At 49.5% G+C, this 24,532-nt stretch overlaps 8 protein-coding genes across 8 annotated transcripts; 4 read left to right on the forward strand and 4 right to left on the reverse strand.

Moving 5' to 3' along the window:
* Window positions 1-608: 608 nt before the first annotated feature.
* EPUS_08130 (uncharacterized protein) lies at window positions 609-2,016 on the forward strand (the record flags this gene model as incomplete). Its single annotated transcript, XM_007802091.1, has 5 exons — window positions 609-691; window positions 737-953; window positions 1,007-1,531; window positions 1,811-1,908; window positions 1,968-2,016. 5 exons carry the CDS (start codon window positions 609-611, stop codon window positions 2,014-2,016), a joined length of 972 nt encoding a protein of 323 aa, XP_007800282.1.
* A 1,023-nt stretch (window positions 2,017-3,039) lies between these two features.
* Window positions 3,040-5,166, forward strand: EPUS_08131 (uncharacterized protein; the record flags this gene model as incomplete). The annotated part of the gene is made up of 1 exon (XM_007802092.1): window positions 3,040-5,166. The coding sequence occupies one exon, from the start codon at window positions 3,040-3,042 to the stop codon at window positions 5,164-5,166; it is 2,127 nt and encodes a 708-aa protein (XP_007800283.1).
* Window positions 5,167-5,968: 802 nt separating this feature from the next.
* Window positions 5,969-11,465, reverse strand: EPUS_08132 (uncharacterized protein; the record flags this gene model as incomplete). The annotated part of the gene is made up of 2 exons (XM_007802093.1): window positions 5,969-10,911; window positions 11,066-11,465. The coding sequence occupies 2 exons, from the start codon at window positions 11,463-11,465 to the stop codon at window positions 5,969-5,971; spliced, it is 5,343 nt and encodes a 1,780-aa protein (XP_007800284.1).
* A 1,369-nt stretch (window positions 11,466-12,834) lies between these two features.
* On the reverse strand, window positions 12,835-13,905 carry EPUS_08133 (uncharacterized protein; the record flags this gene model as incomplete). The annotated part of the gene is made up of 3 exons (XM_007802094.1): window positions 12,835-13,219; window positions 13,275-13,708; window positions 13,756-13,905. 3 exons carry the CDS (start codon window positions 13,903-13,905, stop codon window positions 12,835-12,837), a joined length of 969 nt encoding a protein of 322 aa, XP_007800285.1.
* A 1,287-nt stretch (window positions 13,906-15,192) lies between these two features.
* On the forward strand, window positions 15,193-15,977 carry EPUS_08134 (uncharacterized protein; the record flags this gene model as incomplete). The annotated part of the gene is made up of 2 exons (XM_007802095.1): window positions 15,193-15,399; window positions 15,459-15,977. The coding sequence occupies 2 exons, from the start codon at window positions 15,193-15,195 to the stop codon at window positions 15,975-15,977; spliced, it is 726 nt and encodes a 241-aa protein (XP_007800286.1).
* A 58-nt stretch (window positions 15,978-16,035) lies between these two features.
* On the reverse strand, window positions 16,036-17,559 carry EPUS_08135 (Adenylosuccinate lyase; the record flags this gene model as incomplete). The annotated part of the gene is made up of 1 exon (XM_007802096.1): window positions 16,036-17,559. The coding sequence occupies one exon, from the start codon at window positions 17,557-17,559 to the stop codon at window positions 16,036-16,038; it is 1,524 nt and encodes a 507-aa protein (XP_007800287.1).
* Window positions 17,560-18,547: 988 nt separating this feature from the next.
* On the forward strand, window positions 18,548-19,690 carry EPUS_08136 (uncharacterized protein; the record flags this gene model as incomplete). The annotated part of the gene is made up of 3 exons (XM_007802097.1): window positions 18,548-18,934; window positions 18,997-19,367; window positions 19,432-19,690. The coding sequence occupies 3 exons, from the start codon at window positions 18,548-18,550 to the stop codon at window positions 19,688-19,690; spliced, it is 1,017 nt and encodes a 338-aa protein (XP_007800288.1).
* Window positions 19,691-21,102: 1,412 nt separating this feature from the next.
* Window positions 21,103-22,441, reverse strand: EPUS_08137 (uncharacterized protein; the record flags this gene model as incomplete). The annotated part of the gene is made up of 2 exons (XM_007802098.1): window positions 21,103-21,437; window positions 21,496-22,441. 2 exons carry the CDS (start codon window positions 22,439-22,441, stop codon window positions 21,103-21,105), a joined length of 1,281 nt encoding a protein of 426 aa, XP_007800289.1.
* Window positions 22,442-24,532: the final 2,091 nt, after the last annotated feature.

The following is a 24,532-nucleotide window of genomic DNA, read 5'->3' on the forward strand; positions in this document are numbered from 1 at the left end:
GGTGACAAAAAAGGCGGGAGTACGTCACATGATCCGTGGTGTAACAGACGCCGAAAGCAGCGTCAAAAACTGCCTAAAACAGCGTCCTATGTCCCGGAATCTAGAGTTGTGAAGTAGACACAAGCTGGGACGTTTCGACAGCCGCAACAGCCGCAACAGACGCTCGGAATTGGCTCTGACACGTGATTCCACGCGCTAGGCAATTGGAGCAAGGTTGCTGCCGATTACACTTGAGCTTCTTCACCCGACACGACTGGCAAGACACGGGCTCCTGGCGCGGTCGCTGCCTCCGCTCAATCGATTGCCGTCCCTGCATAATGGCACGAGTCACAGCAGAAGCATCTGGTGACGCCGGTAAGTACAGATAGATAAGCAGTGTGCTATGGAGGATGATGTTGGTAAGAGAGCAGGCGATGTAAGGCTGGGAAATCCCCCGGATCTTCCATGGACACTCCGAGGGTCCTCCACGGACAGCCCATTGGCCCCTATCCACTTGACAGACCGTATATTGCCAACAATGCGCCCTCCTGGACGTGAAGCCGTCCTTGAAGCTATATACCGGAACGCTCGAAAACATACCAGCACCACTTTCCGAAGACCACCAAGCCATGGCAAAGGCAGCTCAGGGTTCGGCATCCTTGGACCCTCGAGAGATCGAGAACGAAGCCACAAGCAGACAGCCCGAATTTACGTAGGTTGTTGAACCATACCGATTCCTGATACTGAGCCTCTCCAGCCCAAGATCGACAATGCTCATCCTCGGCGCATCAGTATCATTATTCTGTACCCTTGGATTCATGAACGCGTTTGGAGTCTTCCTTGCTTACTACCATCAGCATTCACTCAGCCATAGATCTGTTTTCGACATCTCCAGGATTGGTTCTCTTGGCATCTTCGTGTTGACGCTGGGTGCTCCAGTGGCAGGGGTTCTGGTAGACAAGACTGGTCCTTTAGTATGTTATAGGGATCTGCAATCAGAGGCATGATGCTAAAAGAGTTACACTAGATACTGCTCGCTGGAGGTAGTACTGGCCTATTGTGTGGGATCTTTGCGACCTCGCTGTGCACCGAGTACTATCAGTTCTTTCTTGCACAGGGTCTGCTTCTGGGGTTCAGCATGTCATTCCTGTTCACGCCTGCCCTCGCCACGGTATCGCGTTACTTCGTTCGGCATCGTAGTCTAGCGCTGGGCATTAGCGTCTCTGGTTCTTCTATCGGAGGGATTATCTGGCTAATCATGCTTGATCGGCTTCTGAATAATAATGGCGTCAGCTTCGGCTGGACAATGCGGATCGTTGGCTTCACGATGCTGCCTCTGCTTTTTATAGCATGTTTGACTGTCCGATCACCGTCAAGGACTTCCCAGCTGGACGATGACATTGCCGGGGGACTTCATGGCTCCAAAGGTCACCAAACCGATCTCTCAATCGCCAAGAGCTTCACCTTCTTGCTGATGTGCGCCGGAATGGCAATTGCCTCCTTGGGAGTGTTTGCCCCTCTCTTCTACATCACGTCCTCGCAACCAGCCTGGGTATGTCAGCAAGTATCTCATTCTACCTTGTCTCGATGGTGAATGGGGCTTCATTGTTCGGCAGAGTGCTTCCAGGTCTTCTTGCAGATTGTTTCGGGTGTTTTAACATTTGCTCGGTTGCCATCTTCATCTCCGGACTGATAGCACCTTGTTGGACGAAAGCGACAAATGTGGGCGGTTTAGTTGTCTGGGCCTTGGCATATGGGTTTGCCAATGGGGTACGTCAAATTTCGCACTCTGGCTCATCGTCATATGGATATGTGCTCACCTTTAGACAAGGCCATCATGAGTCTGCAGACTGCTTGTGCTGCGCAACTCTCTACCCCTGCAACGCGTGGGACAGCTCTAGGGTTGGTCATATTAGCTATCTCATTAACGTAAGTCTTTATTACGGTCTGTTCTCGGAGAGAAATATGCTGACAGCTGACTTTGAAAGAGATTTGTTCGCAACGCCTATGAGTGGTGAGCTGATCACGTCCGGCTAGCTCGCCATTTCAACATTCAGTGGGGTGAGCTTGATGGCTGGGGGACTCATACTTTTCGCGTCACGATGGCGACAGAATCCCAAGTTGGCGGCAAGAGACTAGATCAACCAAACTGTCTTTCGTGTTCAGTAACGTAGACAAGTATTTTCACACGCCGCCTTATCCAGCAAAGAAATCCGAGTCTCTCTATCCAAGGCAGGCTTGAGCCCCTTAGGCCTAAAATGCGTTGGGAACTAAAGGAATTGAGTCTCCGCTCATCGCATCAACTTATATATCACCGTCTATAGCAGTATCACATCAGCTGTGCAAGCGGTGAAGGCAGTCTCACCTCCTTTCTGGTCCGTAACTCTGGCATTGTAACTTTGTATCATAGCTGAAACCAGGCCAGATGAGATGCCTTGCCCATGGCCAGCTCGTCTCTCGTACCAAGCAACAGAGGTGGCATGATTCTACACCTCTGGGTACAGCATTGCCTCCCATTTCGCCATCCACTCCCAATCAAAGCCAAACCCTGGATAGGTCTTGGCAGTGTATGATGACCTAATGAGAGCTTGGAGAGCGAGAGGCTAAAAGGAGTGGTTAGTCAGCACGAACCACCCCCCGATGACGCCTAACCAGTTCCATTTGCCGGCAATGCTTGGGATGCATGAATTTGAATTTCTGCTTCGGCATCTTCTCGTTTCAACGAACAGTCTTGAGTCCGGAAAAACATCATTGCGATGTTGCCCTTGGGTTTCTGATGCTCATGATACACAGCCCTGCCATTCACTACCGATCCAGACCAGATCACACGAGAGTTAGTACTGGCTGCGCCATCTGAGTCGACTGCAAACGAACACGGCGACGGAAGGTTGTACTGCTTCAAACTTGCTTAGATGAAGGCCTGAAGCAAGTAGATAGTCTTACCACTCGGTACTCGCTCCATCATACGCCTGCTTAGCAAGCATTGAGCACGGTCTGCATCTGCTGGAAGAAGCCTGAATTGAGCTGCCTGTTATACATCAATCAGAAGACCAAATGAATATGGCCAGCTGGTTTACCTCCGTTTCTCCTCTCGATGAGCAAATCGAGAAGGCAACCTTGTCTAGTCTGGAAGACATTGCCACTAGCCTTGAGATCTCCGACCTGATTCGATCAAAGACAGTCCAGCCCAAAGATGCTATGCGATCGCTGAAGAAACGCATTGGCAACAAGAATCCGAACATCCAGCTATCGACATTGAAGCTTACAGACACCTGTGTGAAGAATGGAGGATCGCACTTTCTGGCTGAAATTGCATCGAGGGAGTTTATGGACAATCTGGTGTCGTTGCTGAAAGCATACGGAGGAGCCGCCGTCAATGAAGATGTCAAGCAGAAGATACTGGAACTCATACAAACATGGGCCAGCGCTACTCAAAACCGATATGATCTTTCCTACGTCAACGAGACATATCGAACCTTACTCCGCGAAGGCTTTAGGTTCCCACCCAAAGTCGAGCTCTCGAGCAGCATGATTGACAGCAGCGCGCCACCGGAATGGACTGATTCAGATGTCTGCATGCGGTGCCGAACTCCATTCACTTTTACAAACCGCAAGCATCATTGTCGAAATTGTGGGAATGTGTTCGATCAGCAATGTTCAAGCAAGACTATACCATTACCACACTTGGGAATCATGCAGCCAGTACGCGTGGACGATGGGTGCCACGCCAAATTGACGAGTAGACACTCTGGATCATTTGGTGGAGAACGACGGGTTTCATTTGCGCCCAAACCAAGCACCATGCAGCCCCGGAGTGCTAGAATAGAAGGAACTAGCTTCGACGAAGACCTGCGACGAGCTCTCGAGATGAGTTTAGAAGATGCCAAGGGTGGTGCGCCTGGTTCCGGTTATGTACCGCAGTCACATCTGAAGAAGACGACGCCTTCAACAAGGACAAACGGAATTCAGAACGAAGAGGATGATGATCCAGATTTAAAGGCAGCGCTAGCTCTGTCTTTAAAGGAGGCTGAGGAGCAAGCCAAGAAGCATGCCGCGTCAATGAAGAGGTCAACAGAATCGGGATTAGATTCTCAATCAAGACAACCGTTTGTGATGCCCAAAAATGACTATGAGCTGAGCATCGTGGAAGCAGAAAATATCAATCTGTTCTCTACTTTGGTCGATCGACTCCAACACCAGCCACCGGGCACCATTCTCCGGGAGCCACAAATTCAAGAACTATACGAAAGCATTGGAAAGCTTCGGCCTAAGCTGGCAAGGACATTAGGAGAAACAATGTCCAAGAATGACACTCTTCTAGACCTTCACGCCAAGCTTTCCACTGTCGTCCGCTACTACGATCGGATGCTTGAGGAACGAATGTCAAACACATATAGTCAACGAACTAATTCTTATAGTGGCTATGGTGTCCCGTCACCGCAGATTTCAGCACCACAATCTAATATGTACCCGTCTATAGCATCACAAGCTGGGCCGCCGGCCAACCACACAGGTGCAGAGAATTACTATTTTAGTAATGCACCAGTCGATTCGTATGCGCCTCCTGCCAATGCTCATCAAACCTACCAACAGGCATATACGACCCATGACATTCCTACATCACAATACGCGGCTCAACAACAACAACAAGCACCTCCTCCACAGTCTCAACCCAGCTATCCACCAGCTGAACAGCAGCCGTGGCATAGCCAACCACAACCATCATCCCCACAAGTATATTCTCAACCACCCCCAACATCCACCCAGCAACTACCGTCACAGCAATACCAACCACAGCAGATGCCCCAGCCTCAGCCAGAACATCAACAGCAACCGTCGCATCCAACCCAGCAACCACAGTCTCCGTACCAACAGCAGCAACCTCAATCGCCTTATTCACAGCAGCAACCACAATCGCCTTATCCACAGCAGCAACCATCTCAACCACAAAATCACCAACAGCAATATGACCCATCGCAGCAACAACAACAACCGCAACCGCCGCAACCGCAGCAACAACCTCCACCACGCTCGCAGCCACAATCCAATGTCCCATACCCAGCTTTCACAACTTACACACAAGACCAATTCCCTGCCGCGCCCCAGCATCAACCCATGCCCACCATGCAACAACAAGTAGAGCAGCCTCGGCCTGTCGCTGTGGAGGAGAGCTTGATTGAGCTGTAAGAGTAACATGGCATAGGCCCGTTCGTCCCCCGGAGCGCACTGGAATGGATTACCAGGGATATGCAAGGTCTTCAATTTCGTGCAGGTACGGCAGGACCGGAGCTCCGCGCACTAGGCCATGGGAGAGTTAGGTAGTATTGAGAGCATGACAGCCCGGCGGTATAGTATATGAAGTCTGAATGCAGGAACGGCAGTCGGAAGGCAAATGTACCAAGTACCAAGTACCAAGTACCAAGTAGTAGATGCGACCGGGAACAAGCCAGCAGCAATCCAGCACCTGAATTGATGTCCAATATATCAATTTTGATAGAATAATCCCCCGTTTTCTCCTTCCCAGACGCTCTGCCCCTCCGACACGGTGCCGCGTCACAAGGTGCCCGGACGAACCTTACTTCTGTATGATGTGATTTAAGCAGTAGGAGAAGGGCATCTGCTCGACTCACACAACGTACTCCAAATAGTTGCTTGATTTAGTCATGTACCCAGCCAGACCAGCACATCAGGATCCGGATTCAGAATTCGGGATCTTATCCCTTTCTTCAGTTGGGGAGGATAGATAGTATATAGTGCTTCCATTATTCGTGCCCTGATTGTAGTGCTCGCTCGATATTTCATTCATCAATGGAATATGATAGCGCACCTCTGCTATACATCGCTATCGCTACCGCTATCGCCGTTGCTATTGTCGCATTGGAGCTTCTCTGGGTCGGATGAAAACGATCAGGTCATTTATCTTTCTGGTCTGACCCTCCCCACAACCGCGCTTTGTTACAGACCAGACAGGGTGTTTGCATTGACAGGGTCAGTAGGCATCACTCCAAACCTCCTCATCGCTCTCTTCCCGCGTGAAAGACATCTTCCTGGAGTCGCTGGCTCCGTTTCCCACCACCTCTTCCTTCCCCTTGTTCTCAATAAACTCATTGCTAAATCTTTCAAGATCCCACTTCCTAAATCCTTGCGCCCTTCCAATCCACTGCTTAAACTCGTACCCCCCCTTCTTTTCTTCTCCATATCCCTTGTACCTGCCACCAGCGTTGGCTGGTCGGTCACTCTTCTCCCTCTGCTGCGCAGCCAATCTCTTGGCAACTTCGTTCGCATCGAAGAGACTGACGAGTTGTCTTCTGCCGGGACGAAGACACGCGGCTTCATGCACTATTCTCCAATTCTTGACCGGGTTGCTTTCAGAGACCTTGTTCCGGTTTTTAGGGAGGAGGAGAGCTGGACTCGGATCCACGACCGAAGTAGCATTTCTGTGACGCTCGATTGTGGGAGGGTGATCCATTCGATCGCGCAGGTAGGCATTATCGACGATGTCCAGCACCGTCATTCCCATGGCGTTTTCCTTGTAGAGGAGCGATGGGTTGTAGCTTATGATAGCTTCTATGAGCTTGGAGCGGTCGCCACGGACAAGGTAATGGAGTGGATAGTCGCCTGCACCATCCATGATTTCGAGGTCTGCACCCTTGCTGTATTCGAGAAGGACTTGGACGACCTCCGCGTCAGTGTTGCCGACGGCGCTGTTGTGAATCCAGAAGGCGAAGGGAGTTAAGCCACCGACGCGTGTGCTTGCGCAGCGTTCGAGGAGCATAGTCGGGATCAGAGATTGCTCAAGAAGGCCAAGAATGGCGCGAAGGACCTTCGGGTCTGAGCTATTCGCATACAAGATGGTGTGAAGTAAGTTCTCGCCCATGCGATTGCGCGTGGCTTGGTTGGCACCTGCTGCGATGAGAGTTTTCGCTGCGTAGAGTCGATTGAGTTGGAAAGCTAGTTGAAGGGGAGTGATGCCGGTAGATGACTTGGCATCAATGGCCTCCGGCATGTTTCGAATGAGGAATTCCAGCGTCGGATTCGAACCGTCCTTTCGAGGCTTCGCCATTACAGCCATGTGTATGGCAATATTGTTGCGGTCCGTAAGCCATTTTGACAAGACTTGATCGATCCCGCCTTCTGCTTGATCAAGCACTCGGATGCGTTTGTCGTCTTTATTGGCAGCTGCAAACTCCTTGTAACGACGCAATGGAGCATCTCCCAAGAAATACTCGGTGGACTCCAAGTTGCCTTCAAAGATCACCGAGAGTAACGGAGGAACGTCTTCCTCGACTGGTGCGCGCGTTACGCCCCGGCCCTGGTCGGCCCAGTCTTTCCGCTTCTTGCCATAAACTGAAAGACCTTGATAGTATTTTGGCTTTTCCTGGACCACTACGCCGGAAGTGTCCACCAATTTCTGAAGGGGTAAGCATGCACCTGTCGCTGCAAGGAAGTGGCCTATCATCTCCGTCCGTCCCAGACGAACCGCGAAATCAAAGTCCGATTTCGAGCATGTGAAGACCTTAAGGCTCTCATCGTCTGCCTTACTTCTCGCAAGCCCATTGCCAACCTCCGTCAGAAATTTTAACATCGCCATGTCGTTCTTAGCGATCGTGTATCTGATAAGAGACCATCTGCAGCGATTGGATTCCATGTCCCAGAGGGCGTGGAAATACGGCCACGAAGTCTTTGAAGTATTGTAAAGATACGGGCTGCGGTTTGAGGGACCTGGCATAAGGGTTTTCTTCGCAGCCTTGTCGTTTCTAGAGTTCTCCAGCGCCCTCCAGATCTCTGAGTGCCAGGTCAAAAGCTGTAGGGGCGACACTTTCGATCTGATCCTGTCGGCAAGAGCAGTGACATCATTGACAGTGTAATCGTTGTCAACGAGTTCTGAGACGACGTTGACGTCTTCACTGTCATCATCGCGATCCATCTCGCTTTCGTCCTCGTCATATGGGCGAATGGTGTACCTATATTGGTCTTTCTTCTCATTTGGCTGATATTGCACAGCAGATATCTCAAGGACGACTTTGACCAGTTCACTATGACCTCTGAGCACAGCGATCGATAGAGGGCTGAACCCCTGAAGATCTTTCACTGCTATCTGCAATGGTTCGTAATGGGCTCCCCAAGCACCAAGTGTGAGACTTTTCAATGTTGGAATGTCGCCCTTCCAAGCAGCCTCGAAGAGCTGGAAGTATCCATCCATCTTGACTTTCGTCAAATCGGGTACCAGGAATTTGTGAGTTGTCATGTATGGCTCCTTCTTCCGTGACGCTTCTTTGTGATTGTAGTAGCCCCACGAATGAGGAGGCTGGTTTTCTTGGAGTTCGGGGTACAATTCCCTGAATGTCCTGGCCCCTCTTGCAAGTAAGGCTTTCTCTACTGCTTCATATTCTGACAATGCTTCCGCTATTGCGACCATTTTCTCCCGTGTACCTTCCTGGGGGTCTCCAGTTTCCTCCAACGACTCTTGATACCATTTCCTCTGCAAGCCATGCAAAGATCGTGCTTGTGCCAGGTCATGAACCGCAAGCCAATATCGGTAAGTGCCCTTCTGTAGCCCTTGCAAGTAGAACTCATCCTGCTCAAGTGCTGCCGGAGGGTCCAACTCCTCGTTCTTATCACCTTTGTATTCCTTGAGTTGCTTCGCTTGGTCTTGAACGAGATCCAGAAGGGATTTAGTTTCCTCATACCCCGTCGTTGATGGATTGTGTACCATGTTGTACGCGCCTTTAGGCAAAGTGTTCACGTCAGCACCCAGCTCAAGCAGCTTCTGCGCTACCTTAGGCAAGTCGCACTTGATAGCGGTGATGATCGGCTGCTCGATCGTGGCCTCATAAGCTTTCTTCATGTCCTCTGGGTCCTGTGAGGCATGCTCAAAGGTACGATGGTATGCACGCACAAACACTTCGCGGTGGATAGAATGCTCTGCACCAAGCTCTAGCAACTTGTCTACCATGGTAACATGACGTCCTCGGATTGCAGTAAGCAAGGGGCTACTGACCTCAGCATAATGTTGCCAGCCACTTATGGTCAGATGATTGACAGCCCTTTTGGCGGCTGGCTCATCGAACTTCAGCAGAATGTCAAGTATCTCAGTGTTGCCACTATTAACGACATACTCTAGGGCAGAGAAGCCATGCAAGTCGGCTTGCGTTGATGAAGCTCCCCGGGCAAGTAGCTTTTCCGTTGTCTTGCAGGCTTCTAGGAGAGGAAGCTGAAGTGCGAGTACGAGCGCAAGGATGGCGGCACGAGGACTTTTGTTGTGCTCATTGACAAGCTTGACCGGAAGCAAAACATCCGCTCCAAAGGTGGACACCAACAGCTCGATGACCTCCACATGGCCGCCCAGGATTGCCAAATGAAGAGGACTGACAGGATAATCCCAGGCAAGGACGTTCACATCATACACATCTGGTTCATTCTCATTGTCAGAGTCAGGCGTGGCCGAGTCTTCATTTGGGCCTGGAACTTTGACGAATGAACCTTCAGTCATCCGATCCGAGTCAGCACTGTCACTGTCCTCGATGAGATCTTCATTTTCGCGGTCATCGTTTCTCTCTATCATTTCGATATCCTCAGAAGTAAGACCCCGGTTGTTACCTTTTGCTTCTCTATCAGCACGCCTTGCTTCCTTCTTTAGGTCTTCTTTGCGTGCTTCCTCCTCCTCGTTTGCTTCACTCTTGTCAAGGATTGCTTTGACCATGGCAGTATTTCCTCTGCGAGAAGCAATGTGCAACGAGGTGAAACCATCCACCACTCTTGCCACAAGACGTGCTCCGTGGTCGATCAAGCACTGGACAATTTCAGGTGTACTGCTCATTGTAGCGAGGTGAAGTGGTGTTCTGCCAGTATGATCTCTACGGTTGACATCCGCCCCTTCTTGCTTGCACCAATCCTCGACATGCTCGAGATCTCTGTCAACGATCGCTTGACATAGACGTTCGGTATTGCCAACATAGGCCATCTCGGTCCAGTCATCATCAGTGATGGGATGGAAGCTACCGATTTCTTGACGACCAGGGTCATCTTTCAGAAAGCTGATGTCACCAGAAATGAATACCTTTGACTCCTCTTCAGCTGCCGCCAAGTCTTCGTCTGTAAGTGGTTCAGGACAAAACCCGCAGCAGTCATGAATCACATCATTTACAGACCCGAAAAAAGCAGGGTGACGATGCAGATTGGTCTCTCGATCTTTCGGCTTATTCCATTCCGCATTGAGGAGGAGGTCTTTCGTGAACAACAACTTTTCAATCTTTCTAGCGTTGTACTTTGGACCATATGGAATCGTGAAAGTATGATAGTTTGAGATATCGTCTTCTTCAACCCATTCTGCAACGTCATCTGGCTGTGAATCCTTCACGTTGCCAGGTAACTGCTTTCGGTAGCGAGCATTCCATGGCAGCGGGGGTCGTCCACGTTCTTCTCTACGCTTGGCAAGGTAGGTTTCGCGGTCATTTGGGCCTGGCAGCTTTTCGAACACTAGAAGCCTCGCGAGTCCCATGACTCGAGAAAAGGATCTTTCGAAGATGGTGGGGTCGATCTTTGACCTGTCGAGCAGGGGCCAGTAAACCTCAAAGCCTCTGTGTGAGTATTTTGAGAGGCGATTCTCGTATGATGGCGAGCGACGAGAAAGGTCAACAGTGTTGGTCTGCGTTACATACGCGGCCACTGCGCGAGGAGCAGCCCACACCTGACTGCCATCGTAAGCAACGCAAGAACAATCAACATCAAAACCGGTAAGAATCTCGGAGACGCTCTTGTACAGGCGAAGGACGACCTGCACGTGGCGAGTCGGATATTGAGATACAATAGTTATGGCGTGTTTGGTCCGAATTGTTGTTGTCTCGCTGAGGATGCTATCACGAATCTTCGTTTCAACCTGCTTGATCTTCTCGATGGCCTGCTCCTCGTTGAGCCCATAGATGAATAGGTCTACATCAGAAGCGGGAGCAAGTTTCTCATGGTAGTAAGATCTGATATTATTAGAATGCTAAAGATCAAGGGGACAAGCTTTCTCGCCTTAGTGCTCTCTTGCTCTCATTATGCGGTGCCCCAACCGGAAGCAGAGATGTGACAACCGAGCTACCAGCAGCTACGATATTGTTCCAGTCAAGATCAACGAGGGAAGATTCGGAGAAGAGGTTGAAGTTTGAGCGGAATTCCTTGATCGAGCCGACCATCGCGGAAGAGCCATTGAGTTTTCTATCACCAGCAGAAAGGGGGAGCAGATACTTATCTCTTTCTTCATGAGTCTCGTGATCGAGGTCACGGGCGCGGACCTTGATCGTCTGCTCATGGCCTGCAAACAGCGGCACAGTGTTGATATGACGGTCGTTCAGAACGGGACTGTCTCGATGCTGAGCAAACGTCTCTCGAAGCTTTCCCTCATAAGCTTTGTAAGGTTCAAGCGCTTCTGCTACCTTTGATTGACTGGCAAGATAGGGAAGGAAATCCTGCATCGAAGCAGGCAACGACGGTAGATCCATGGCGATATCTGGTTGACGAGCTTGAACCTGAGATGAATATGAACAAAAAGGTCCAAGGGAAAAGTACTTGGTCTTGAAAGTAGACAAATTTTTCCTGGGAAAACAGCTGAAGATCAGCGAGACTGGATATTCACATTGACAAAGCAGAAGCGGAGAAACACGAAAGCAGGAGAGAATCATGCGATCTTAATAGTCACATTGAGACGCGAAAGTGACGCGTTGAAATGTGATTTCCAGTAGAATAGGCCACAGCTTACGGTTGCCTAGCAGGATGGCAGATTCTATCGCAAGAGTGGGACTTTGTCTACAGGCATCAGCATCTTTATTGTCGTGCTCAGGGGTAGGAGTAAAGCCCGTAACAATTCATTGTACCTGGAATGCTCCCATTGGAATGCACGCCAGGTTAGTGGTGTTTAGTAATCCGGGCTAAGAATCCTAGATCAAGGCAGCCACAACCCTCAGTCTTAAGGTCAATTCAAATTTTGGATGCCCCACAGTCCTTGCTGATTATTCTTATCTCAACTAATACTACATGTAATTGTGTACGAAGATTTACTCAATGATTTTTGTGCCTCTAAGAGGATGTCTTAAGAGGGTGTCTTTAAGGGGGTGTCTCTAAGAGAGTGTTTCTAGAAGAGTATCCTAAGAGAGTATTCCGAGAGATGCCTCTAAGAGAGTGTTCTTAGAGAGGGTCATAAGAGAGATTGTCCCTAAGAAAGTGCTCTTGAGAGGATGTCCCTGGAGGGAGTATCCCTAAAAGAGTGTCCTCCGGTCCCTGAAAGAGTGTCTCTAAAAGAGTGCCCCTAAAATAGTATCCCTAAAAAAAGTGTCCCCAAGAGAATGTCCCCAAGAGGATGCATCTAGGGAAGTGTCTTAAAGCGATCTTAAATTTCAAAATTGATTTTGAAAATCCAAAAATTTGAATTGACCTTAAGCCCGTAACAGTCCGCCGTACCCAGGTCCCCAAAAGTGCCCGCGTTCCCCTTCAGTGATTCGATACCCAGCATATGATCGAGGCTATAGCCATATGCCGGAATGCCACTGATCCTTCAGAAATGGACAAAGGTTACAACGACCTCACCTCCACTACTTAGCTAGCAGGGGCGACCACCATTCCCACACGCCATGCAACAATGTAACATGACTTATACCGGATCAGGGACCTCAGCAAGATGAGGCAAAGCTGGACCAGTATCGCCGAGTCCGAAGCGGAGTTTGGCAGGCAGATAAAGGTGCTGCACAAGATGATCGATGACCATCGTGAAGACTCTTCGAGAAAACCATGCCCGGATTTGAAGAGCGCTTGGAATAAGGGAGATCGAGGTCCCGTTCGAAGATATCTTACATGAAGACATTCTTGATGGAAATTTCATGGACCACTTCTCAGATCATTAAGAGGATATGATTCCGTGGCGTCCGTCGAGTCGTCTACAGACGCTCTGTCGCCTGAGCGGAGGCCTTGCTCTTCGTCAGGCTTTGACCTGTTTTGGTTTGCTTGAACTGCGAACTCGTATCGACTTGGATAGGGTTGATCACAGTTTGCCAAGCGCACAGAAGGATAGTATCTTCGATACGAGAAATATGCGACCAACATGCCCAGAAGAGAGCCGCAACTGACATCGAAAACATCGTGCCGATAGTCTTCAAGTCTAGAAATAGCGATGAGAGCTGCACCTACTAGAGGGGCCAGAGCAATGAGTACGCGGGCAAGGTCAGTTCGAGGGCGGAAAATATGCATTTGGCCGGCTAAAAATCTAGAAATGTTTATCAGCTTCACTGCTTCTCGCTCAAGCAGAATGGATTGCATACATTGCCAGATAGCCTAGTCCAGAGAACGCCCAGCTGCTGTGGCCGCTCGGAAAGCTCCTCCAGCCATCCTGTAACATATGGGAGTTCGCCTCTGTGCAGACATCGATTGTCAGAAGTGTGTTGTTCGGTGTGCCCTCTTTGGGCTTGCAGCGCGCAATCAAGTCAGGTCGAGGTCTTCCAACCGAATTCTTAACAACATCAGTGAGGAAGGTCGTGAGTGCCAAGCTGATCAATAGCCCAAGGATCGAAACATGAGCTTGATGAAACCCAGAACGTGCAACCAATGTCCAGACGAGTATAACAACAAGAGGAATGCCGCCTCCGTAAACAAACAACCAGACAGGAGGGACTCTTTCCACAAGAGCATGGGGGTATGACTTCGATCGATCGTCAAGGTAGAACATGCGATGGAAGGGTTCGATAAACAGTCCCATCTATTCAACGTGTCAGCATTTCCTCGTCCTATCGACGACTTTATTACCAGCGTATATGCAGTAACCAGCAAGACGTAGCCCAAGTAATCAGGGGCGTAGGACCGTTGCCAGAACCTCCCGATTGACCCAATGAAACCTGGTTGTTGCAACCAGGCAGATGCTTGCCTTCCATGCTTTGTGGTCGAGCGATACGACATCACCGCTTCTGTTTTGATTCATGTACAATGCGTGACTGAAGTGCACCCCATACCATCAGGCGCATCCACATGGGGAGTAAGATCGATCGCGTTCAAGAGATGAGAAGCACGGACCAGATTGAACTCCGCAAATTGGGAGCTTTGATTGGCTACATATCTGATGGCTAGGGATCGCGCGGGTGGCGGCCCGGGGCTTGTCAAAATGCGGGTAGTCTGCTGCCCCGGCTATATTTCGGCTAAAACGCAGACGAATTCTGACAACCCTTTGGGGCAAAAATCTTCCGACGGATAGACATTGGTAGGCTGGCACCTCATCACCTTGTATATATTACGTATGCCCCGGCGCACACATTCATTGGCCACATTGTGCATTCTTGGCATTTGCTGTGCAGCAATTTTGCCTGATTCAGATGTTTAATTTAAGGGATCTGTTTGTAAAATGACAGAAAAAGTAGGTGGATATATGAAATTCATTGGATGTGTTCAACGATGAGGACTGGATCTGATTCGGGTATCAATTGACATGTCTTATCATGGACAGAAACAAGGGAAGCTTCTCAAAAAAGGTGTAACTATGTATTGCCGACTAGCTGCTACTAGCACCATGCTATACGTAGTAACTACTACTAGTAGGTTGCCTCTTTTTGGCGTCTTGGCGCATACATAGTACACATCAGATTGCTGTACTCGAGCCGCCCCGGGAAAGTTGAAGTGCATTCCTTCCTACTATCAGAATTTAGAGTCTTGGACTCTACCTGGGAAGTCACAGTAGTAAATTGGCGAAAATCTACATATAAGTCTTTGAAGGGATCCAGTCATCTGTATATACCGTAGTAGTTGTCATATAATGACGTTAAATTCTTTTGCTTTCATCTCAATAAGTTGTAATCCTTCAAACTCAGTTTCATTTCCCATCAAGATCCCTGCGATAATTATTGAGTTCGGATCAGATTGTTGGCTCTGGAATGCCACTTCGGGCAGCTCGAGGCTGTTTCAACATATGCTGCTTTTTCCTCATGATTTGATCAATGAATGTGGGGCGGGACTAAGATGGCATTTTGAAGAGTCTCGGCGACAATACCATGTATTCATTTTCGCGCTAACAAGCGGCCAATTGCCGGCGCATGGAATACTGCCAGCCGCAGAGTTAATCCAAAGACTGTTGTGCTTTCCCTTTTATAACAATACCATGCAATTAATAGCCCAAATATAGCTGCTCTTGCCACGGTAGATGGCTATTGCCAGAGTCTCAAGCAGTCTCCAAACGGCAAGGCATACCCATCAACAATGGCAAACCAACAGCAACAAATACCAAACGCACCCTTCCCCGCCCCACCCCCCTTCTGGAAGCATTTCACCACCGAGAACCTCTCTCGCCTCAAAGCGCTGAAAGAATCCAATATCCAGCCTGAAGATATACCACTCGAGCTCAGCTACCTCGAGCCTCCTACACCACCCTCCGAGAACTACACCATCTTCGGAGAAGAACAAACCGTACGTACCCAGCACCTTAAGCACCGTCCCACCCGACACCGCTGATTAACACACCTTAGCTCTCCACGACCCTCCCCCCACTCTCACAGCTAGGAATCCCACAACTCTACCCCTCCACCCCAACCAACCAGAACCACCACGCCGCCTCCCTCCTCCAGATCCTCCGATCCCTACAGCTAAACTTCCAAGAATTAAGCGTGATCCTCTCTCAAAACCCGACCCTTGTCGGGCCGAAACTAGAAGATATCAAGAATCTGTTTCAGAATGCGCATTGGCTGATCAATATGTACCGGCCGCATCAGGCCAGGGAGAGTCTGATTGCGATGATGGAGGAGCAGGTTGAGGAGGGGAGGAGGGAGATGCAGGAATGTGAGAGGGTGAAAGCAAAAGCGGAAAAGCAGCTCGAGGAGATTGAGAGGGAGGGTCATGAGGTTGAGAGGAGGGATGGGGATGGTGGAAATGGGAAGAAGGATGACGATGTGAGGAATGGTACGAGTACGGCGGGTGCAACCGGTGCAGATGAGCGTGCTAAGTATTTATGGAGGATGATGACCGATATCGACATTGAAGCCGATTGAGCAAAATTTTACTGGTATCTATTCTCGCTCTAATCTAGGTCTTCTTTCAACCGTCGCCTCAAACCGTCAGCTCCGTCGCCTTGACCTCCGCAACCGCTTCCGCATATGGCTTCAGCGCCTCCTTGACCTCCGTCCGCAGAAACTTGTTCACCTGTTCCGGAGCCCTACCCACAAAAGTCCTGGCATCCATCAAATCCTCCAATTCATCCCAAATCGGCCGGAAATATTCGTCCTCTCGAATCCTCTCAATGAGATCGTTACTCTTCCCTTCCTGCTTCACCACAGCCGCAGCTTCGTGGCTCAAGATGCGGATGTGCTCGTGAGCTTCTTGCCTCGAGCCGCCCTTGGCCACGATTCGCATGATGAAATTCTCTGTCGCCATGAAGGGTAATTCGTCATTGATTCGTCGTTGAATCACAGCTGGATATACAACCAGACCTGAGGACACGTTGTCGAGCAATATCATCAATGCATCTGCGCACAGAAACATCTCAGGGAGGTCTATCCTTCTCACGGCCGAGTCGTCCAGCGTCCTCTCAAACCACTGCGCAGCATACGTATTAGACGTAGTACTATTCAGACTCGCCAGTTTCCGGCCTAACGAACATATCCTCTCCGAGCGCATCGGATTACGCTTATACGCCATAGCAGAGCTACCCACTTGTTGTTTCTCGAACGGTTCTTCCAGCTCTTTGAACATGGCTAAATGTCTTATGTCACCTGCTATCCTTTGGCAAGTCGCACCAAAAGAGGCAAGAGCATTAGAAATGTCGAGATCGATTTTGCGAGAGTAGGTCTGGGAGGAGATGATGTATGCAGGAGCGTGGCCGAAGCCTGCCTTTCTGGTGACGAGCTCGTCCAGCTTTTCCACTTTATCATGGTCGTTATTGAAGATCTGAAGGAAGGAAGCTTGAGAACCGGTTGTGCCTTTGACGCCACGGAAGCGAAGGTCAGACTTTGCGCGAGAGATATTTCGAAGGTCCATAAGGAGATCCTGGATCCAGAGACAGGCTCGTTTGCCTACCGTTGTAAGTTGGGCTGGTTGACCATGAGTGTAGCCCAGACAGGGAAGAGATTTGTACTCTTCAGCGAATTCCGAAAGTTTCTGTATGCATATCGCAAGCTTGGGAAGAAGGAGAGAGAGGCCGTCTCTGATGAAAAGCAGATCTGCATTGTCGGTGCAATAGCACGACGTTGCGCCCAAATGTATGGTGGCGGCTGCAGCTGGAGCAGCCAGCCCGAATGCATGCACATGTGCCATGACATCGTGCCTCCTCTGCTTTTCCTCTGCTGCAGCAATCTCAAAGTCTTCATCGGTCATTGTTGCATGTGCTTTCATCTGCGCGATTGCTTCTTCCGATATGTCAAGCCCGAGCTCTCGTTGTGATTCAGCGAGCCATATCCAAAGTAATCGCCATGTAGAAGCCCGTGTCCGAGCGGAGAAGAGGGTAAGCATTTCCTTGCCTTCGAAATAACAGTTAGTACTCTCCCATGGGCGGGCATGTTCGGAAGGAGTGCAGACATTGGGCTTACTGGCATATCGAGAGCCCAGGGGACTTGCCCAGCTATCGTAGGACGCCATTCCGGCGTTGAATATAAAGGTGGAAGCCGATGCAATATATATGATCGATTGTCGCTTTCACCTTTACTTCACAGAAGTCCTGGGTGAGTATAAATTTCCATGAGGGGCGCTTGGCAGGGGTTCCTCTACTAAGTACTAAGTTAGTAGTACTAGTACTCCGTACGTACCAGTAGAAAGAGTAGTTAAAGGTATGAGCTAAAGGTATGAGCTAAGTGCCGTTAGTGGAAGTGACAGCCATTCTGTCAAATGACCACCATACTAATATGATAAGAGAAGCATATTTCGGCTATACTGTGACCATATTTTTAGCAAAGTACGTTATAGATAATGAGATTTTATCAGATCACAGACGACTAAGCTGTGTATCCTTGTACTCTCTAAGCAATCTTATGGTTAGGCTCAGTCTAAGCGCACCTTGATGGCCCCCCTAGCATTATTTTAAGAGGCCTCTTCTAAGTTAGTAGTTAGTACTGCCCAGCATGCATTGCTTGGGGAATGTCTCGCTCCCTACTAGTACCGGGTAATGTTTCTTGCTTCGAGTTCTTTTTTCAGTGCGCCTGCATTAGAAGAATCCTCAACTATCTGAATGACTCACAAAACTGCCACCAGGTGTAGCTGGGCGGACTCAGCCTTGTCAAATACAAGCCCAGTCCGATTAGATCATTTTTACCGAATCAGAGCGTCATTTTCGTGGTGGACATAACGGCATCGGCCTTGGCTTGATATAGGGGATGGTAAGGCAGGGCAAATCAGGTCGTTTGATTCCACCTGTAAAAGATGCTTCGATCACTATCGCCAGGCAAGGTGCATTAGTGGGCCACACAGGGTGTCATAGCAGATCGCTATACCCAAGGCTCACCGCAAGGCTATCATGACAGTCTCAGGTCGTGAACATTGAAAAGCCACCAATTTTCGTCCCGATGGAAGTGCAACCACTACTTATCACGCCGATAGGCATCTTAGTCAAGCGAGTCAGATTAAAAGCAAAATGGCATCAGCACATGGGACTGAACCTTCAGAAATCCCTGATCTAGAACAGCAGCCTGTCACCCATTGCGGAAAATCCTCACCTTCAAGCAACGTATCCCGTGACCTTCCTCCACACGCGGAAAAGCCTTCACCTTCAGTCTTCCAACTTTGCTGGGAAGGCGAAGGCAAACCTTCGGTCATTCAAGCCTATTGCCAGCGAGCGATCGATCAGGGAGACACCGAGTGTATCTGGCTTTGTATCAGGCGTGGGAAACGAACTATTGCTAAAGACATTCAATTTAAAAACAATAGTGATTTTCAGCCGCATCCAGCTGGCTTCCGCAAGCTATGTGGTTGGTGGAAACGGCACTCTCTTTTCTCAGCCGTTGGATGCAAGGAAGTCCAGGTATGCAAAACTTCGAGCCCTATGTTTAGTCTTTTCAGCGGTGCTAAAGTTTCGTTGCACAGATTCGCTTCCTCGACTACAATGAGAAAAGAAACGAGGTCGAAGTCGTCCTGATGAATTTTGATTATAACAATAAGAGGGGTGAATTCGATAGGCTCCTTGGGAAAATGCTGAATGACGATATCGCTCGGGGAGAATGCGGAGTAAATGTCACCGGCGAGAATCCCCCAGAGTGTGACAAGCATAGGTGTGCCAACAGTGTGATGGATTACTTGGGAGATCAGTATTGCATGGTCCAGCACAAGAGGGCTCTGGAGAACCAAAGAAACGAAACCATGTGGTTGTCTCCGATGCTCGATTACTTCTGGCGGCATGGCGTTGGCAGAAAGGGCATTGAGTTCTTCAGGGAAACTGGATTCATCACTTCGTATCGGTAAGTTGCTTGATGGCTATCGAACACCCCAAAATGCAAGTCCAAAACTGACTACTCCTGTTAGTGAGCTGAAAGAGGACAGCTACAACGACGCCGCAACCCCATACGGCAAGACCGTCAATGCTTTCATGATTGTTGAGGGTTGGCGCATTGACTATCTGCTCTGGCTCATCGCCATCTCCCTGGTTGTCAGTATTGGCGTTGTTTGTGGTGTTGCAGTTGTGAGCCACAGTCTTGACGATGGATTGACTGCTGGAACCTACGCCCTTGGATTTTTCACCATTCCTTTGGCAGCCATGACGCTTCTCAGTGCTGTTCTCTAGACTTTCCAAGAGGAAGTTTTCACCAGTCCTGTCCGGAGCTCAATGAGATGAGTCCTGTCCCAAAGAGAACATGCAATATTCACTATGTAATACATATTTCTCGCGACGTATTTCAAGCTGCATGAGTGCGTTGCTGTGCTTTGTTAAATCCTTTTCAAGCAAATTCCAGCTGATAATACATTGCGCAAAGTCCACTTCTTCTCCGAGGCGTCTGTTTGTGCAGCAATCCTCAGTAAATTGATGATGACAACACTATTTAAACTATTCCTACCCAGATTTTGAAACTTCAAATCGTTCACCCCTGCTAAGTGGATTAAAATGGGCCTCGAACCTGTCCGTGGCGGCCTTCCTGTGACACCCTTCCCATTGTGCACATTTTAACCACCATTTGGTGATTTCACTATCCCACAGCGCCACATCCAGCCCATGTCGCAATGGTTGTCGCGTCTGTTTCCACGGGATTTTTGCTCCAACCCGTGCTTAGGGATCGAATCAACCTTTTCTGCAAAGCCCGGATCCCGTAGCCCCAGAGAATCCTACATCCGACCAGCAACGGGACGATCACAAGAGCCATTGCCTCTCAAAGCCCACCGCACTACTCTCTCTCGAGCTGAGGATGTCCACAAGCCCTGCAGCAACGTTTCTCGGCTCTAATGGAACCCATCTGAGGCCGCCCGTGTTTCTGGCAGGCACAAAAACAAGACCTCCACTTACGCAATCTGAGACAGGAGTAACAGAGCAGAAACCGGTAGACGAAATCCAGGCTTTCGAGTTCATCATGAGTAAGACGCCGACCATGTTCACGGCGCTCTTTCCGGAGACGAAGCCGTTTTCCCCGGCACACGTGCTCGAGATGGAGCAGAGCTGATTTGAGTAGCTGATCGGTGCGGAGAGAGCGGAAGTATTGGTTTTTTGAAGTGAGGTTAATGAGCGACTCGTGATCGAGTGTGGATAGGAGTTCGAGGTGGATTTCGGTGGGCAGTAGCATCAGAGACATGTTGTAGGGAGATTGGAGCTAGGTAGAAGGCCTGACACGTTCTACCATGTAAGAATCAAGGATGGATACGGAGTACAGCTGGGGTGGGCGGACGGTCTAAAATTCGGACGCATCACAGCTTAGACCACAACATATTTGGGTCGAGACTTGTGAGTGTGATCCAATTTGTTAGAATTACCGAAGAGGTAGACGAGCCTTGATGGGTATTGGAGGAAAATAAGAAAATATACGTTGGTACTGCAACTCCTAGCGCCAGCGTTTTGCACCACACCCCAATCTTGGCCATACACCCTGCCTATTAAGTAGCGGTGGTGTAGCCTGAGTCCTATAACACCATACAGCCTGAGGCCTTCCGGTTCCAGTTTTGAAAAAGATAACCTGACGATCGGAAGAACACAGGCAATCGCTTTCAGTGTCACTCCCAATCCTCTTCATCGCTCTCCTCATCCCTTTTCACAGCTTTGACTTTGTCCTTGACCTCCTCCTTCGGACTCCCTGGCGTCCTACTCGTTGCTCCGCTGACAAGATCGTAGCTGGCATCGCTGTCTGGTTGAGAGTGCTGATCGTGGGAGTTACGGCCTTCAATCGCAGGCTTCGTCGGGGTGGCAGCAGTGCTAGAACCTGTATCATCATTTGAGGAAAGTATTATTTTGTGAGAGGTTGAAGGACGCGAAGGGCCATCATCCTTTTCGTCATCCGAGTCAGCATCCCATGTCACTTCTTCGTCTTCTTCGTTTTGTGATGATGCTCCTAGAAACGCATAGCTTAGCTCGTGGACTTATTGAAAGAATTAGGGCTTCCCAACTACCCTTGAGTAAATCCTTTCTCTTCTGCTCCTCCGTCTGGATGACAAGCCTCAAGAAGTAGTATCTACACCAGAAGTCTTTGTAGTCAACCTTTTCTGGAACAAGCTGCTCCATAGCTCTTCGCAGCTCGGGGTACTTGCTCAAATCACTGCTGATATCCTCAGTCTTCTCGTCTATCTTGAATTCATCCTTGAACTTCGGCCACTCGCCACTGATGGGATCTTTGGCGAAGCTGTCAAGTGTCGAATGGATGACGTGGAGCTGTGCGTCAAATCTTGTCGTATGAATCACTCTTTTCCCACTGGAGTCTTTGCTCTCGAACAACACACTACTACTATTCCTTGCCTCGCCAATCTCTTCGGACGGTGGAGCGATCGCAACAGCATCACGCAGGAAGTTGCGGATGTTGGTGCCAAACCGAAGCAAGGCTTCATCTGCAGCATCTTCTGCTTTTTCGATATCTTTCAACCGCTTTGCCGCTTCGCTCCGGAATCTGGATATGAGGCTCTCATTCTCTCTGATAACCTCACTCTCGGTCCTTTTCTTATGCGGTTCGCTCTCTTCGGTATCGGTAGCCGTAGGGGTGCTGTCCTCTTCCCCACTCCTCGATTGCGAGCCCTCTGCCCTGTCTTCGTCCAACGATAAACTCCTTGTTCGCTTCACAATTGTCTCTTTCAGATCTGAGAAGCCCTTTAGAGCCTCTCCACTTGCGCCCTCTACTTCTCGCCTTGCACCTTCATAGTATTGCTCGCCTTGCTTGCGGACATTGCCCCAAAGCCCACCGAGCTTGGCACCCCAGGGCGAATTCGAGAATGCTCGAAATGTTTCTTGAAGTTCAGTATTTAGATTCGGTTTCGAGGAGGGAGCACCGGCTTTCTGTGAGGTTGGAGTTGGAGCTCGATCTGATGCGAAGGTCTCTTCGGTTATGTGGTCATATGCAATATCCATTTCCACCGGAAGAGTATGCCGCAAAGCTTCAAGCAGTTACAGACGTTCTCCCTGGACCAAGAGCGTCGTGCGTCCACAAGTTGCTTGATGTAGAAGTGATGTTCGGCAGTAAGCGTGTGACATCAGTCTATGAAGCTTCCGGACCGCGTGCAAGGTACGGAGCACACGCTAAATGTGGATATTTCTGGTCACATCATTGATATTCTAGCCAGAGTGCTCGTAGAGTTATTGGAGGTGGAGAGTGTCTTATAGCGCGCCCCGGAGGCCCGGAGTCCCTAACCTAGGTAAGTATTGCACAAGCTAGACTTCCCTAGAATGGTTACCTATCTGCTTGTTCCTCCTGCTAGTGGGCAGCGAGGTAAAGATCCACGGCTTCAGTGAGTACCTTTGGACTCGCACATGGCTCTTTCCAGTTTAAAAGGACACATACTTCCATACTGTTACTATACGAAGAACCTTTTACCAATGCTACGGTATTGAAATACTTCGGGAAGAACCCATCTTTAAGGTTTTAAGGCTGTAAACCTACCATTGCAAAAGCTCAAGGTTATTGGCACTGGAGAGCGAGCCCATGCCAGAGTGCAGAGTCTCTTGGAAGGGAAGAAGATCAGGGCTGATCGCTAAAATTCCCACACCAGTGGGAACAGGCGACTCCGACTTCGAGCGTCATAAGCAACGAGAACGAGAATCTGGGTTGAGGAAGCAGGAGCTAAAACACTAACAGTCTACGGTAAGATCTTGATCTGAGGAACAAAATTTGGTCCTATTACTCTCGTGAAATGGAAGGAAGTAGGTAAGAAATGATACTGGGCTCATGGCAACCTTGCACCTACAGCTATGATATACGGACTTGTCAGCTTCCTGTAGTAAGGCTGGTTACTGATCCCCCGCGCCATGTAGAGGCCAAGTTCTTGCAGGAGTGAACAAAGGAAGGCCGGAGAAAAACATATGATGAGAAAGAATCACAGAAAATGAAGAGACGGTTGGATAGGAAGACATGCGGAGCTGAACAAATGAAAAAGGAAGAATAGACGAAAGAAACGATGCAGAAACAGAAAGGAAAGCAAGAAGGAAGCGGCAATGAGCCCCAGTAACCGCCTACAGCATGTCTACGACCTACTTCCCATACCTACGGACTAAGGACTACATCCTACAATCTATGAAGACAAATGAAGGAGAACGACAAGTATGAAAACAAATAAAAAGAGAACAAGTGGAAGGTTGGTCGGCAAGGAGGAGGTCAGCACGGCAGAGTTCTGGAGGAAGGAGGTCAGCGGCAAGAGCCACTGACGGTGGAGAGGGAAGCGATAATGAAAATGGAAGACGTGGGTAACGGAAGATTAAGGTGAAGCGAAAGTTGGCGAAGATAATTTGGGTTGGCCGCAGATGTGAGTACAAGTCTAAAAGTAAGGGGATACCTGAATAGAGGAGAAGGCGAAGAGTAAGAAGATAGGCTCGGGAGGGAGCACAAATTGGTTTTGGCATGAGTGACAGTCTGCGGCGTTGACGCGAAGGTCAGGTCAGCAAGAATGGCAACGGTGATGGTAACTGCATAGGTAGCGCTAACGATACCGTGGGGCGCGAGATGATGAAAACAACAAGCTGACAAGGGGAAAGAAATGGTCTGGGCTATGACAATTCACTGGTAAATACTACCGCCTACATGGGAGGACCGGATGCAACACAGGCCCAGGAAGGGGCAGAGTGAAGTAGACTCCAGTGGTAATGTTCACGTACAGAAAGGGTTACTGCTGACGCCTAAGAGGCTCAAGAAAAGGGAGACGTCGAAACCATATGTAGGATCCGCATGAGAAGGTGCGTTGGGGGACGATGCAATAAGATTGTGGCGAGATATGGAGATAGGACCCGGCGACAAGGACAACAAGGATGGCAAAGGCAATATCACTGGCGACGGCAAATCAAAGCAAACCGGAGCGGTAGAGCAAGAATTTGAAACATGGCAAAGGAGACAAGTGGCAATCAAGTCAGCTTTTTCTTGCTGTCGGCTCCAAAAGCGGTGCGATTGGGCTCAGGAATGGGGCCTGTTATATTTGTGTTGGCATATCCCCTCCGTACCTGAACAGGGGTGTA

The sequence above is a fragment of the Endocarpon pusillum genome (assembly GCF_000464535.1).
Source record: "Endocarpon pusillum Z07020 unplaced genomic scaffold scaffold1470, whole genome shotgun sequence".
Classification (NCBI taxonomy): domain Eukaryota; kingdom Fungi; phylum Ascomycota; class Eurotiomycetes; order Verrucariales; family Verrucariaceae; genus Endocarpon; species Endocarpon pusillum.